Here is a 16994-nt window from a genome sequence, read left to right as displayed (position 1 = left end):
GCATGCAAATGTACATCAGTTGAATGGCTCAGCCATTGTCAAAACACCGCTGAGCTGCTTTGGTGTCCAGATGAAACAAGTTTCTCTCCCAGAGACAAGCTGTGGGGAACCCTGATTATTTCAGCAGAAAATGCCTCCAGTAATTCCAGAAGGGCAGCTGTGCTACAGTGCATTCCTAAGGAGAGTTACTCCAGTCTAAGCCCATTCATTTCAATGAGGCAACTGCCTGAAGAGTTGGTTTTTATATGCCAACTTTTTCTACCACTTAAGGAAGAATCGAACTGGCTTACAATCACCTTCCCCTCCCCTCCCCACAACAGACACCCTGTGAGGTAAGTGGGGCTGAGAGTGTGTGACTAGCCCAAGGTCACCCAGCTGGCTTCATGTGTAGGAGTGGGGAAACCAACCCGGTTCTCTGGATTAGCCTCCGCCGCTCATGTGGAGGAGTGGAGAATCAAACTCCAGATCAGAGTCCACTGCTCCAAAACACCGCTCTTAACCACTGCACCATGCTGAGGACTTTTTAGTCTGGGCCACTTTTGTCTAAGAAGCCATGTTGTGTTGTGATTGGATTAGAACTGAAAAGACCCCCAGCCTCCCTATTCTGCCATGTTGCCCACCGGGTGACCTTGGGCCATTTAGTATCTCTCAATCCAAATCTACCTTGCAGGGTTGTTGTAAAGATAAAAATAGGGTGGGGGAGGAAGCTCCTTGGACAAATGGTGGGCCAAAAATAATAAAACCCTGTTGGCATAATTTACTTGTATCCAGGCGTGTCAAACTATTTTTGGTTTGATGAGAAAAAGCCTGGTTCGCTTTCCAGTTTACCTGTTTCCTGCCCTTCCCTCCTTAGTCTTGCCCAGGGAGTGGAGATTGAAGACTTCCTAATCTTTGATCTAATCTCAGTTTGTTGTGAAGTCTGACTGGGGGCGGGTGAAGCTGTAACAAATTAGAGTTTATTTTGTTCCCACAAACTGGGATTCTAAACCGGGACTAAACCATTGTGGGATAGGAAACAAATGCCAAACGATTACAGCGTCTGAATTCAGACATTGCAACGAATTGTGGTTTGATCGGTCGAAGACAACCCAAATCGCAAAGTCTGCTATCTCTGCTCCTCACAAAAGGGTAGAAGAAAAGAGTGTGTATGAGTTTGAGTCAAGTTCATTTTCATCATTAGCAAACTGGAGTTTGTTGCCTAAATGCACTTTAAGACACGGCATGGTGTTTAAATCTTATATTTGTGGTGTGTTTCTTTTGGACTGTTGTCAGTGTCTCAAAGGATTTTTTCCCCCAAGGATCCTTCCTTGTTAAGAAGGCAACTGCAACTATAGCTAGGCTCTGTAATACTGTCGTCCTGAATATCAGTATTTGAGTGTTGACCTTGGGTCTGATTTTAGTGTCTGTCTGATACTAGGAGCTATGGGGAAGAGGGGCTGAAAGCAAATAATGTCCAACATAAATGAGCCAGTCTGCACCCTGTTTTCCATGGATGCAAAATTATGACTCAACTCGAGATTGTTCAGCAGCACAAGTCTGCCTTGCCAGTAAACCCTCAGTAGGGTTGCCAACCTCCAGGTACTAGCTGGAGAGCTTCTATTACATCTGATCCCCAGCCGATAGAGATCAGTTCACCTGAAGAAAATGGCCGCTTTGGCTGTTGGACTCTATGGCATTGAAGTCCCTCCCCTTCCCAAACCCCGCCCTCCTCAGGCTCCTCCTCAAAAACCTCCCGCTGGTGGCGAAGAGGGACCTGGCAACCCTAGTCCTCAAACAAGTTAGGTGCTAGTCAAAGAGAAGAGAACAAACTTTTCCTAGTTTCAAAGACTTCATTTTCTAGTCACCTAAAATCAATTCTTCACAAGCATCCAGCCATGGATATTTTCATGCCTGCCTTAAAATGCAGGTGTTAAACCCAGACAGCCGAAGTTTCTAATACCGATTTTTTTTTATAAAGAAAGAAAATCAGTATTTCCTTTCCTTGAAAACTTTCCCAACCCAAAGCAGAGCAACCCCTGGGCTCTGGAATATGTCACAGACACACTTAAACAAAATCAGCATTTGACTTGATTCTGTTTGACAGCTTTTTATATGTTTAATTTACTCCCTCATGTTTTTTTGGCAAATGGGGAAGGGAAAATATCAAATAAAATATACATTATCCACCCTAGGCATTTTTTTTTTTTTTTGCCTGTCTGGTGTCATTTTAGCAGTTTCTGTTTTTTTTAAAGGCAACTATTACAGCGTCAGCCCTTGTATGGATGGTGGGGAGGGGGGTGGGAACAGCAGGGTGCCCAAGATACTTATCTATCAACAGCTGACAAGGTATCATCAGGGAAGTAAATGGATGGTGTTTTCAGCTGCAGGGCCTTTGCAGATAAAACCTGCCCTTGTTACTAAGAGAAATTACTACTGTCTGGTGCACAATGTTGTCTTTGAGCTAATCGCCCCCAGCTTCTGACACCCGCTTTGACAGGCACCCTGATTGCCGCCCCGTGCCCACTTCAGACGGCAGATATGGAGCAATTCTTCGAGTTAACCATTAGAGCTGCAATAACAAGCCATTCATTACAGATATTTTGTGCTGGAGGGGGGAGGATGGGGGTGGGAGACACCTCCTTCTCCGTCCCTCCCTTTTCACTTTGAGGTTGTCATTTTTATTTATTTTTTAGCGATTTGCATTTAATGAGTCCCTCGACCATGCCTCAAATTACGCATTTGAATGATGGACATTGTTGGCTTACACTTGAACAGTCCAAAATGATGATAATAATAAAATCCCCTCTGGAGATGAGGCGATAATTACTCTTGAATTGTCCCACCTCCCTGCCCTGTCTCAGTAGGGAGGAGTTGGTAGAGGCTCTATGAGAAGTGACTAGTTGGATCCCAGCACAGTCCGCCTATAGGGTTGCCACCCTCCAGGTACTAGCTGGAGATCTCCTGCTATTACAACTGATCTCCAGCTGATAGACATCACTTCACCTGGAGAAAATGGCCGCTTTGGCAATTGGACTCTATGGCATTGAAGTCCCTCCCCTCTCCAAACCCCGTCCTCCTCAGGCCCTGCCCCAAAAACCACCCGCCGGTGGTGAAGAGGGACCTGGCAACCCTATTTGCCTAACATCTCATTATGTCCCCGTGATTCATTCTCGGTTTGCGCACCATGCCCTGTCATCTTGCTGGAGCTGAGGCTTTCTGCCAGATGTCTAATCTTCTAGGTCAGTGTTTTCCAAATTTTCCGCTTTCAGGGAACCTTTTCAATATTGGTTCGGCTGCCAAGAGCTACCTGCTCATCTGCGACAGACCGTCTGTGTACTGCAGAGGTTTCCCCAATCTGTTTGGACTTTGTGGTGACCCTGAAATGACTTGAGCATACCCTGAAACACATGCATGGTTCCCCCAGGGCTGGACATTGCGGGGTTCAGTGGACTACCTGTCTTTCATAGTCACAAGTCTGCCATCAATAATTTGACAAATCCCTGACAACTTTTCAAGGAACCTCAAGATTCCTTATAATGCAGTTTTGAGGTTTTACTACATGTTACAAAGTCCTCTTGCTGTAACTTTGTGCTGTGTTGTGCTTTGGAAGCAAACAAAAAAGGGGCCAGTGTGTAGGGCTGCCAACCACCAGGTACCAGCTGGAGATCTCCCACTATTACAACTGATCTCCAGCCGATAGAGATCAGTTCCCCTGGAGGAAATGGCCGCTTTGGCAATTGGACTCTATGACATTGAAGTCCCTCTCCTCTCCAAACCCTGCCCTCCTCAGGCTCCACTCCAAAAATCTCTAGGTATTTCCCAATCTGGAGCTGGCAACCCTACCAGTGTGCCTCTGGGGCATTTTTCACGGAGCTTTGCTGCGGTTTAAAATCTGATTTGCGTCGGTGCAAATTTTGGATTATTCATGGCAGCTCCTAATTTTTCCGGATTGAGCAATAAAAGCCGCGTTATAACCGCGGCAAATCAAACTACTTTTGAGCCGTTCTTTCCTGTTGGTGCGCGTTTTGTGGCTCAGAGGCCCATGAAGAATGGTTTGCTTCGGTTCCGCTGCCCCTGCCCGTGACGTCTACTTTATCCTCCCCCAAGGACGGCGATTGGCTGGGGGAGTTTCGTGCTTTGTTGAGGACACCGTCTCTTTTGAGGCGCTTTTTGCGGCGGCCAACAGCGGCGGCACTTCCTTACTCAGTCTTCTGACTGCGTTCCACTGCATCGGGCTTGGTCAGCGTTGGGTGCATGGAGAAGCACCAAGAGAGCCATAATGGCTTCTTGGAGCCGGGCAGCGTGGCAGAGCTGGAGGTGTGTGTAAAAGTGTGGAGGGGGGCGGGCTCTCTCGTGGGTTCTCCATGCTGCTAGTGCGGCCGGTCCGGTGAGAGTGTGTGTGTGCTGGGGGCGGGGGACCCAGAAGGCTTCCCCGCCATGGCGTGTGTGTGTGCATGTGTCTGTGTGTGGAGAGGGGAAGGCATGTGTAGGTGTTTGTGTGTGGGGGGGGAAGCCTCCTTCTTTCCGTCCTTTCAGGCCTTCCCTCTCTCCCTGCTTTGTTTCCCCACTCCTCCACACAAAGCCTGGGGTTGCCAGGACCCTCTTTACCACCGGCGGGGGTTTTTTTGGACGGAGCCTGAGGAGGGAAGGGTTTGGGATGGGGCGGGACTTCAGTGCCATAGAATCCAATTGCCAGAGCAGTCATTTTCTCCAGGGGAACTGATCTCTTGGCTGGAGAGCGCTTGTAATAGCAGGAGATCTCCAGCTTGTGCCTGGAGATTGGCAACTCTATTTGTGGGTCGGGTTGCCTGCGCCAGGTTGGGAAATACCTGGAGATTTTTGTAGGGGGAAGCCTTAGGAGGGCAGGATTTGGGTGGAGCCGGGCGGCACGGGGCGAGCTGGAGGCATGTGTGAAACTGGGGTGGGGGGGGAGCCAGGCTCTCTCGGGGCTTCTCCATGCCGCCAGCCCAGGGAGGAAGGAGGGTGGTGGCGGCTCCTCCTCCTCTTGCCGGAATAAGACCTGGGGAGGGAGCCGCGCACACGTCGAGCTGCCCTGTGCCTTGCGTGCATGGCCAGCCAAGTTGCCAGCCGTTGATGCATAGGACGTTTTGCTTTGGATTTGCTGCTCAATAGATGCACATTTTCCCCATCCAAAATCTCCAAACTGCATGGGGGCTTCTTTTTGAGTTTTGAGAGTTCAGGTGGGGGAAATGTGCATCTATTGAGCAGCAAACCCAAGGCAAAACCTCCCGTGCACAAACGGGCACAGGCAAGCGCTGGGCTGATCGGGGTGAAGCCTTTCTGCCGTCCCCACACACATGCACCTGGCCGCACACATCCGTTTGTAATAGCAGGAGATCTCCAGCTTGTGCCTGGAGATTGGCAACTCTATTTGTGGGTCGGGTTGCCTGCGCCAGGTTGGGAAATACCTGGAGATTTTTGTGGGGGGAAGCCTTAGGAGGGCAGGATTTGGGTGGAGCCGGGCGGCGCGGGGCAAGCTGGAGGCATGTGTGAAACTGGGGGTGGGGAAACAAGGCTCTCTTGGGGCTTCTCCATGCCTCTTCACAACCTCTCCTAGCGGTTGCCACCCTCAAGGTGGAGTAGTTGCCACCCTCCAGGTGGTTAGAAAAAACTGCAACGGAGTCTCCAAATACAAAAGTAGCAAAAATTTCTTATTGGTGCTTACACAAAATTGACAATAACAGAACAGAGTGACAAATATACATAAGGACTATTGAAGATGTACACAGTATGTTTTATACTGAATATATATCTTCAGTAGTCCTTATGTATTTTAGTCCCTCTGTTCTGTTATTGTCAATTTTGTTTAAGCACCAATAAGAAATGTTTGCTACTTTTGTATTTGGAGACTCCGTTGCAGTTTTTTCTAACCATTTGGTACTAGCACGGAGGTGCCTATTTTGGATTGACCCTCCAGGTGGTGGCTGCATACCTGGCAACCCTAGCCTTGACTTTATGATTTCTTATCAGTAATGTGGTTGCACCATTGGTTGACATTCCAATTCAGCTAGGGTGTCTTGGCAATTTCTCATGCAATAAAAGGGGTCATGGGTGGAAACCGGTTTAGATGCTATGGCTGACGCCACTTCCTCAAGTCGCACTAACAAGGAGCAGTGAGGCCATGCTGCAAGCACAATATCCACATACAATAGCCAGTGTAGGGGTCCCAGTTGCTACACGGAACACCATGACTGATGTCTCGGGGGGTCTTAGTGGGGTGCACAACGCACTGCATGCACCCCCAGGGCAGCCAATGCTTGGCTTGCAAGGCAAGTGTGCGGGAGAACTTGATTTTGTGAACTCGCTACAGAGCACAGTGTGGTCATGTTACCAATTAAAAAAACAATAGTTTCCCTGATCCTGCCATTCCACGACTGTGTTCTAAGATTAATGTTGCCCAGGTATTGTAGCTGCACCTCTTTCTGCACACATTTTTGTATTCTTTTACTGTTTTACCTTCACATCTCAAACCCCAACCAACCCCCACCTTGTGTGTGTTGACATAAAGATGGACTTTCGAGTAATGCTTTTTATACTTCTGCAGTGTACATTTTCCAGCTTATTAAAATGCATTCCCTTCTCCATCTCTGCAGTTTGGTTTATCACACAATGGCAGATGCCCACATTAAGGACATGGCGCGAAATCAACTGGAAAAATGTTGCCAGCAAGCCTTCTGAAGCCAGGTTTAGGGTGGGGAGGGAAATAAAGAACACTTTCTGCTGAGGCCACAGTGAGGCGTGGACTCATCTTCACGTTGGTAAACCCATCCACCCCCACACAGTTGCTCCGTTGAGAAGAGCAAACCAACCCACACTTCAAAAAATAAATTATCAGGAAAGCAATTGTGGAGAAAATTCAAATCTTTGATAACATTATCAATTACAATGGTGGGGCCTGGGCAACAAATGGAAGTAAGACTAAATGCAAGATCAAAGTGACCAGTGCCCCTGCTGTGAGTGGAATGCACTGTTGGGGGAGCTGCTTGGATTGCACCCCCCCCGCCCGCACAAAGCCCCACCCAGACTGCATCAGCAACACATAGTGGCCGCAAGAATGCCAAGGAACGACCTAAGGTGGCGACTATTGTTTGGTGGGGCCCAGATATACCTTCTAGTGGTGCTGGGTAATGAGCTACCTGGGGAGGTTCCCATTGTAAAACATAAAGGTGACAAGTGATTAATGACCGGCTGCCGGGACGGGAAGGTTGGGCAATTTGGCAATTTATTCTAATTCCAATGTTTCGTGCAATACGGGGAGGGGTCGCTCTTGTTCGGAGCTCGGATTACTTAGCCAAGACAAAAGGGGACTGCAACTGTCTCTGGGCTCGGTTCTTTTATACTATGCCCAGAGAAAGAAGGGATTATGGCATAAACCGATAGGCAACATACGTGTTAGACTATTTACAGCACAAAGAGGAAAAAAACTACGTGTTCAGATATAGTTAAAAGCTGTGACAAAGGAAAGACTTCCCGCTATTCATTCGCAATCTAAAGCTTACAGAGAAACAGAAAACAGGAAATTCACCCCCCTTGTGTTCTTTAAAGGAAAATGCTCAAAATTTCTTTACAGTAGGGGAAGGGTTAATGTGAACCCATTCAGGGGGCCCATGTGGGTCCCATGACTGCACGGGTCTAGCTCTGGTTTTGGCATGACCTTCCCTTCTGGTTGGTTATAGTCCATTACCCCGAGATCTCTTCCTAAGGGGACGATTCTAAAAGGGAGTGGAAGGGAGTGGAATCGTTCCCTTGGGAAGGTACCTCCCCTAAATCGGTGAAAAATAGATTGGGCTTCTTAGCAAGCAACATACACATAGACATATAAGCGAGAGAACGTTGTCACACTCATACATATTCATGACAGTTATGCATATTAGATGGGAATGCAAATTGGTCCTGGTCTTCCCTAGAAGGTTCGATATTTGCAAATTCCTAAATCTTAAAGCATGATGGGTACCTTACTTTTTGCAGCGTTTATACAGTTTTCAGAGGAAGGAGTTTTCAATGGAAAAGGGAGCAACACATTTTTTGCCTGGCATAGGAGGTGGAGTTTCCAAGGGCATGTTGGTTTTTAGGGGAGAGGGTATGCACTGCAAAGCCTTGCCTACCCAGGGGACATGCATTTGGATACCGGCTCCAAGGAACTCTGGGGGAGCAAGCAAAATTCGAATCTACAAGTATAAACAAACTTCATTAATGTTGGAGTAATTTTGCTGCCTTGGACAGTTGGGGTGGGGGTGCAGAATGCCAACAGCAGTCACACATGTCTACAGTGGCAATTCAGAAGCGGGTGTTTATCAGCAGGGGGTTGATTGCCAGTCATCGGGTCAAACACCCAGAATGCCTCCTCGGCGATCGCAGAAGTCAGAAGTTGCCTCCAGATCATTCTGATGTAAATGCCTCATCTTGAATGACAGCTGGGGAGGGGGCTGCGGCTCAGTGGCACAGCCTCTGCTTGGCATGGTGAAGGTCCCATGCAGTATAAGGCAGCTTCATGTGTGCATAGGGCAACAGTAAGATGAGAGAATATGATGAATGCCCTATAGCGATCGTTCTTGGCATGGACTGCGTGCATGAACTGGAGGGGTCTCCCCTTCCAACATCTCTGGTGAACACCACTGTCGGTGTTTCCCCTCCCCCTTCTGTTCCCCCTGTAATCTCTTTTTTTAGGTGTGGTGACCAGAACTGCACACAGTATTCCAAGTGTGGTCTCACCAAACATATGTACAATGGCGGTATGAAATCAGCAGTTTCAATGTGTAGTCCTTGTCTAATTATGGTTAAAACGCAGAACTCCATGCCCAGGATGAGTTGATGGTAGTAGCCAACTTTGCAGCCTGGAAGAGAGGAGTAACAGTATTCAATGGGAAGAGGGATATCCATGGCCACAAGCAGAAAGAGCTGGCGCATACTACATACCTGACCAACCGTACTCGGGGACCTTGGCTTAGCAAGTCCGAGGGAGGCAGAGAGTCCATGTACATATGGCACAAGGAATTGTGGGATTGTATGAAGCATTTATACACACGAAAAAATCAAGAAAATTGAATTTTTAACTCTAGTTCTGCACTGCTGTTTTCCTTTTTGCTTACAATTTGTACAGCAAGAGGAGAGAGGTTGCCAAGGCTGCACTATTGGAATCACCCCTAATGGAGGGAGCGAACGTTGTGGGTGGCAGCAACATACAACCACCTGTAAACGTGCACCCACCGACTGCAATACTAACGGAATGACTATGCCAAAGTAGGCAATTGGGGGGGGGGGGATGAGACAATTTTGAGTCAGTGCCCGAGCATGTCCGGGAGAGTGTTGTCAAATCACCAGCAAGGGAACGACATCTAGAGGCCAGATGGAGCGAAGCAGCATCATGGCCAAAGTGGGCGGGGTTGGGCGTAGTTGGGGCGGTGAGTCACGAGTGGAATGGAAGGGGAAGGACGAGGGAGCAGAGGTAAGCTGCTTCGGGATTGGGGGGGGGAAGGTACGCTTCCATGAAAAAGTAATTTATATCAGGGTTTTTTTTTTTGCTCCACGGCAAAAGAGAAGCAAAATCTACCGTGAAAAATGCCCTTCTGAGAGGCGCAAAACTCCCCATCATGTGATACAAAGTCCTGTGTTTTTCCCCAATGAACACAAGGACTTTGTAATGTGTAGATGGAGTCTTAGATGGAGTCTTAGAATCACAGTCCTGCCGACTCATAGGAAGAGCCAACTATGACAAATGCAGAATAACGGAGTATTTTCAGACTGAATTCTCTTTCCCGGCCTAGTTGACAGGACCTGAATTAGAGCTCTTCAGTTCAAGATCTGGTTTGGTTAAATGCCCTTCTCTATATGAGGCACTTAAAAATACACGGATCAAAGCTTAATCATTAGCTGACGAAAAGTGCTGCTTCCAGTTATTTCGCTAGCAAATGCAGCCAACATGCTTGGAAAGATTTTCCTTAAATAAAATTGCAGTCATCTGTTTTGCCCTTTTTTCAAGAAGGTAATTTTCTGTGGGTTTTGCCAAATCCTCGAGCAGTACGCACTGGGCCAGACAATGTATTTTTAGGTGTCTGGGGTTTTTCCAGCTCTCTTTCTGTGTATTTTTCTTGCACTTCAACAATGTATGTATTGGTGAGCGGCCTTACAGCACATCATCCTGTTATTGAGCGTGAGTCAGTTTTAAAACATTGGCTGTTACCGCACTAGGTATTCCCAGCGATGTATCAAGACTTTGGAAATGTTATAAAAAACATCGCTTTAAAAGGGTGTTTGGATGCCACGGCTAAAAAATGGTTGGAAGACGTCTTCCCAGCTAATGGGGCCAAACAAAGTGCGAACAGTATTTTTTATAACTGTTTCAAACTCTTAATACATCGGTGGGAATACATAGAAAGTGCGAACAGTATTTTTTATAACAGTTTCAAACTCTTAATACATCGCTGGGAATACCTAGTTCGGTAACAGCCATTGTTTAGAGTAAAGTGGTGGTTTGACTTGGTAAGACATTTGTAGGAGAGGGAAATGGAAATTAATCCAATCCCTTATGTAGGGCAATATCCCAGCACTCACTTGGTGTAGGATATTCCACCTGTATAAAGCAGCAGAGTTCAAAACTGTCAAAAGCTATGTGGAGGAATATGAACAGCACACTTATTAAAATTGAAGAAAACTGTATTTAATAAATGATTATAAAGTCCTTTAAAACACTCAACATTTTCCTTTTGAGGTTTCTATTACTTTTACCCCATATTAACCGAAACATTGTTTCATTTTCATAGAGTGTGAGGCAGAGAGCGAACACAGAGTGAGACTGTCTGACTGAATGAGACTTCTGACTGAATGACAGTTGCCAGTGACAGTTGGTTACAAGTAACTGTCACTAGAAGGGAGGGGCTGATTCTACAGGAGTGCAGAGCCCACTGTCAATCAAATTAGGCTCCAGCGTTTAATCTAACAACATTTTGAAATGTGTGGCAGAGCTGGGGAGTAATGTTTTTCCTAGCCCAAACCAACTGCAAGGTGCGCCTTTCCCAGAGTTTCTGCCGCTACCTCCCCGCCCCCAGCAAGGCATATTTCATTACATGTTTTAGCACTTGAAATTTAATGGGTCAGACTAGATTTTAAATGGATATAAATATTTTAAAAGGAGCTTCAAATTAGTCAGCAGTAGTGATGTATTGGGATAGTGACAAATTATCACAGTAAAAGTATCAGCCCTCAGGCACCTTTTAGACTTCGGTTCGCTTTGGTCTCATGGGATGAAGCTCGCATTATTATTAGATGCATTGATGGGAGATTATTCTAAATTGGCATCTGTGTGCACAACAAGCATGCACTTGTGTGCACACATTTGTGCAGATTAGAGGCACAAGGGGGGAAGTTAATGCACAGTGGGCCATGTTATTGCAAAGGAGTAACAGTAAGTCGGGTTGCCAGCTCTAAGTTGGGAAATACCTGGAGATTTTTGGGACGGAGCCTGAGGATGGCAGAGTTTGGGGAGGGGAGGGACTTCAATGCCATAGAGTCCAATTGCCAAAGCGGCCATTTTCTCCAGGTGAACAGATCTCTATCGGCTGGAGATCAGTTGTGATAGCAGGAGATCTCCAGCCATCACCTGGAGATTAGCAACCCTAACAGTAAGTGTGGTTGCAATGTCTATGCAGAGTCCAGACTCAAACTTGTATGCATAGTTTTCCCCACTACCAACTAGCAGACCCTAAGTAATGATAAATTAGCAACCTGGAAATTAACCTTAGAACATTTTTAGATAGGCTTGCCAGCTTCAAGTTGGGAAATTTCTGGAGATTTGGGGGTGGAACCTTGGGGAGCGCAGAGTTTGGGGGAGGGGGAGGGATGTCAGCAGGGTATAATGCCATAGAGTCCACTGTCCAACACAGCTATTTCCTCCAGGGGAATTGATCTTTGTAACCTGGAGATCAGTTGTCATTCTGGGTGATCTTCAGCCCCCACTTGGAGGTTGGCAACTGTTTTTCCTAAGGGCTGAAAGCGACTTAGGCAAATGAAATGCAATAAATTTAAATAACGATAAAATCTTGTAATGCTGCTAAAAAGCAGCCTCTGAACTCTCCTGATGGAAGGGGGGGCGGGAATCTGTGAAACGTTTCTGCACTGGAGCAAAAATACAGCCCTTGAAGAAAACAGACAAAAAGGGAGGCCTTCTTGCCTTGATAAATGAAGTGCCCCAGAGCCATGATCTATAACAAAACATGGTGTTGCGAATGTGGGAAGGGTTCAGTCTCTGAGTTGCGCAGAACGGGAAGAGCACATAGGAGTGGTGGAAGCCAAAAGCCGTCCAAATATTGCTCTCACAAAACAAAACCTAGTTTGTTGTTAACATCTGGCTGCCTCCTGTGCATCTCTAGAAATGGGTTTCAGTCCAGAGCTGGAAAGCTGTGTTTGTGTGGGTACCTTTTTCTTCTGTTGCAGAAACCACTAAGGTGAGTTATGCTTTATTCCGTGCCTAGCTTTGAATTGGGCAAAACATGTCAGATGTCTGAGAGCTCCACATTTTGGAGGGCCATAGTGTGAATAAACCGATGCAGATACAAGGCCGTGAGGATGAACCGCAGAAGAGTATCTTCTCTCCCCTGAACTGAAGCCCTCTGGCCTGAGTCTGTCAATAGAGCAGCGTCCTTATAAACCCTCTAATTTTGAACTTAAGAAGCTTTCCAGTGTGTTAAGTAATTGGAAGGTCTCAGAAACCTCTCCAGCTAAAAGAGTGTCTTTTCTGTCTCCCCCTCCTTTCAGGTCCTAATAGCAGATGATTACTCTGATCCATTTGATGCCAAGAGTGAGGGGAACAAGATAGGCAAAGGAGAAAACACCGGCTATATGGAACCTTACGAAGCCCAGAGGATCATGACAGGTAAGGATGCTAGAACTTTACCCAGGTGTGTGAATTGCTGTTGCCCTGACCTGTATGGCTCAGGCGAGCCTGATTTTGGCTGTTTCCGTACCAATAACTTACTCTAGGGCAGTGGTTCCCAAAGTGGGCAGTACCACCCCCTGGGGGGTAGTGGGATTACCTAGGGGGACACTAAGAGGCAAGGGGGCAGCAGGGAGGCGCTAGAGGGGAGCCCCTTCAACTGTGTTGTTGGGTAGGGTGGGAGCTCTGGGGTTGAGTTTGTGGAACCAAGGGGGCGGTGGCCCGAAAAGTTTGGGAACCACTGCTCTAGGGTATCCTCTTGGTCGATCTGCAAGGTTTGGCAGCGCATTCAAATTTTTTGTCCGCACACCTTCCTGTCCAATGTTGTTTTCTGTTAGTGTCATCCTGTCCGCACTCTGCTCTAAATATGATATTTTATGTTGGGGAGCATCACGCCATTTGTGACGCGGTGGATGAGACTCCCCCCACTTCCCCCTAATTTGTTTTGGTTAGAGACAATCCACGGTTAGAGACATCTGCATGCCACACACTCCCCAAACAAGTAGAGTCCCAGCACATTCATCTAGTTTGCTTTGCAAGCACCAGAGAGATCCCAGCAACACCGGCTTCAGCCACAAAGGGGGAGAGAGAATGTTTACACAGTGTCATTTTCAAAAAGGTAGCTTCCTCATCTCATTTCAGTTTGTGAAAGTATAGCCTTCCTCTTGTCAACCTCTCTCTGTGTGTTAATGCCCAGGTCTATCCTCCCTTTTGTTTCATAACCCAGTTTCTTTAAGCAGCCACAGGAATCAGCTTGAAGAAAGTGTAAATATCCATTCAGCTCCGTGGAGAAATAAATCTTAACCCAGAATCTAAAGGTCGCAGCCCAAATCCGAGCTTCAAGGGAGCTAAGGCCCAGTTCAGCACGCAGTGATACCCCAGCAACACAGTTAGGAGCACAAGTAATTTTACTGAGAAAATAATTCAGAAGGGAATCAATAGATTCTCCACAAGCTTCGACCCAGATAGGTGCACCGTATAAAAACTGTGATCCTACTTTACTGTTCAATACAGTAAAGGGAGCAACGACAGGAAAAAAGGCAGAGTGACTGAAACACGCTGCTAAGAAGAACGGGATCCGATCTGCCTCCCCCCTCCCTTTCGCCCAACCTCCACTTTACTTTTTTTAATATATATGAATGCTCAGATTCGCGAATTAACACTGGATCGATCTATCGCACATTCACTCCCGTGTTAATTCGCTAATCTGAGCATTCAAATATCAAAATAAAGGAAGGGGGAGGTTGGGGGAAAGGGACAGGGAGGAGGATCAGATCTTGCTTTTCTTACTGGTGTGTTTCAATCACTCTGCCTTTTTCCTGTAGCTTCAAAACTTAGCTGCTCGTAGCAATCGGGTTTTGAAAAAAAAAGGGGGGAAGGATCTGGGCATACACACACAGAACGCTAACCCCTCATCAAAAAATAAAAAGGGAGGGAGGGAGGGAAAAGGGTGGAAGAAGAAGAGTTGGTTTTTATATGCCGACTTTCTCTACCAGTTAAGGGAGACTCAGATAGGCTTACAATCACTTTCCCCACAACAGACACCCTGTGAGGTAGGTGGGGCTGAGGGAGCACTAACAGAGCTGTAACTTGCCAAAAGTCACCCAGCTGGCTTCGTGTGTAGGAGTGGGGAAACTAATCCAGTTCACCAGATTAGCCTTCGCCGCTCATGTGGAGGACTGGGGAATCAAACCTGGTTCTCCAGATCAAACTCCACTGCTCCAACCACCGCTCTTAACCACTACACCACGCTGGCTCTCCACGCTGGAGGGAGCAGCGCCAGGAAAGGAAAGAGAGGGTGGTTGTCACTTTAAAAACTTAGCTTTCTTTGCTCTCTCTTGCTGTCCACAATGCTAAGCTGAGTTGCAAAAAGCACTTTCCCCCAAAAAAAGATCCATGCAATGCGATGAAGTGGGGATCAATACAATAGGGAGCAGGTGTTTCCTAACGTTCCAACTTCGCTAGGCTAGGCTACTTGCGTTGAATTTACAAAAATGCTGGGAAATGGCTGCCCGGAGGAGAGGGCGGGAGGGGGAAGTGAGATGGGCAACATTGCATGGGCAACGAACGGGTGAACAAATGAATAGCGTCCCCAACTTGTGTACACTTCAAGGACAATCGTCTTTGAAACGTAGAAAAGAAATACATTGTGTATAAGCGTTTGTCGATACCAAGGACATTAAACGATTGCAAAACATTTCCAATACCAAACGGAAGGAAAATAGTGCGGACATGAAAAGATAAAACGTTTCATTAAACGTTGTGAACAATCAGTGCCAACCAGGTGCCTCTAGGAAGCCCACAACAAGACGACTGCAGCACCATTATCCTGCCTGTGTTCCACAGCACCTAATATATAGGCATGCTCCTCTTATCCTGGAGAGAATAGGTATGCATCATGACTAGTATCCATTTTGACTAGTATGCATGAATACCCCTCCATGAACATGTCCATTCCCCTCTTAAAGCCTTCCAAGTTGGCAGCCATCACCACATCCTGGGACAGGGAATTCCACAATTTAACTATGCGTTGTGTGAAGAGATATCTCTTGCCTTGAAAAGCCTTTGAGGTCGGCATAAGTCCGCTTTGACTTGATGGCAAAAGGAAGGGGGGAATTATCATCTTGCTTGTTGCAGCCCCCTGGCTGGCAAAGTCTTCCTCATTAGTTAGAATTGAGTAATGGCTCACAGGCTGAATCGGTGCTTGGCAGAGTCTCCCTGTCTGTTCAAGAGACTCGCTGCAAAGCCTGAATCTCAAAAGGAGGCCACAGTCAACACTGTGTTCTTGTGGGTGTATAAATATTTTATCGTGCAGAATTTGAGTCCAGGACCAACAAGATTTCCAATGTATTAGCTTTCTAGAGGCAAGTCTCCCACTCTCAAAAACTACCCCAGAAATCTTGTTGGTCTTTGAATACATGAACACATGAAGCTGCCTTACACTGAATCAGACCCTTGGTCCATCAAAGTCAGTAGTGTCTACTCAGACTGGCAGTGGCTCTCCAGGGTCTCAGGCAGGGGTCTTTCACATCACCTTCTTGCCTAGTCCCTTTAACTGGAGATGCCGGGGATTGAACCTGGGACTTTCTGCATGCCAAGCAGATGCACTACCACTGAGCCACAGCCCCTCCCCTTTAAGGCGCTACTAGACTCGAATCTTGCTCTACTATCACAGATCAACATAAAACTATTATAGTGTGTATTTTTTCACAGTAGTGCATGTATTTTGTACATGTCTCCTCCCACAGAAAAGTTCTTTCTGTATGAACCCTGTGTTGGGGTACTTCATGGTAGATTGTAGGGCTGTTGCAGGTTTTCATTAGGATTGTTTCGGCCAAGGATTGTGTTCAGACTCGTCACTGAACCCATGAAAAAGAACTCAATATAGAAATCTGGTACAGAGATAGTTTACTTGTCTCCTAGATTTCAAGGAAATTTTACCATGAATCCGTTGTGCACACAGTCTGATATGGCAAGATTTTGTTTGTGGGCCTCCTTGATTATAAATGCGATTTAGGCTTACTGGTACATACATAGGTTTCAACTAAACCAACTTTCAAGTAAATATATCAGATAATTAATAATACAGTCAATGACCAGCAAATGCACATACAGAGCATAGTAACATGTACCTATTTTCATATTACAGGTTTAAAAGATAAGGTTAAAAATGCAAGACATCATAGGCTTAACAATGACCCCTTTATATAGTGCATTGAACAACTTATTTAAATATATTAAAGATTGGAGTGTTACAGCCATTCCTGAGCTGAGGCGTACGGGGACGGTGGGGAACAGGCGCAGTGGTGCCTCTTCCTAAGCTGCTCCCCATATGCCATTAAACCAAAAAAAGCTGTTTCACAGCTTTTTTTTGTTTAGCCGGGGCCTTTCGCCCCATAGGGAATAGCGAGGCTGCGTCTACTAAAAAGCAGGTGCAGCACCACCATTCCCGGCACCAACGGAAGTGGCCGAAAGGGGATAGGGAGCCGCCTAACCGGCAGCTCCTCCCCCCGGAACATTACCGGAACGCCCCCCTGCGCCAGCGTGGCCTCTCCACGCTGTTGCC

The 16994-nt window shown here is 46.7% G+C and overlaps 1 protein-coding gene across 1 annotated transcript in view; it reads left to right on the top strand.

Moving 5' to 3' along the window:
• SHB (SH2 domain containing adaptor protein B) overlaps positions 1–16994 on the top strand; it is a 178268-nt gene that overhangs the window by 58806 nt on the left and 102468 nt on the right. Inside the window, exon 2 of the mRNA XM_056849183.1 lies at positions 12751–12868. Within this exon, the coding sequence (XP_056705161.1) occupies positions 12751–12868 (118 nt within the window). The remainder of the gene's footprint in view (positions 1–12750; positions 12869–16994) is intronic.

The sequence above is a fragment of the Euleptes europaea genome, chromosome 4 (assembly GCF_029931775.1).
Source record: "Euleptes europaea isolate rEulEur1 chromosome 4, rEulEur1.hap1, whole genome shotgun sequence".
NCBI lineage: Eukaryota > Metazoa > Chordata > Lepidosauria > Squamata > Sphaerodactylidae > Euleptes > Euleptes europaea.
The sequence above is the reverse complement of the archived record's forward strand: the minus strand, read 5'-3'. Positions and strand labels throughout refer to the sequence as shown.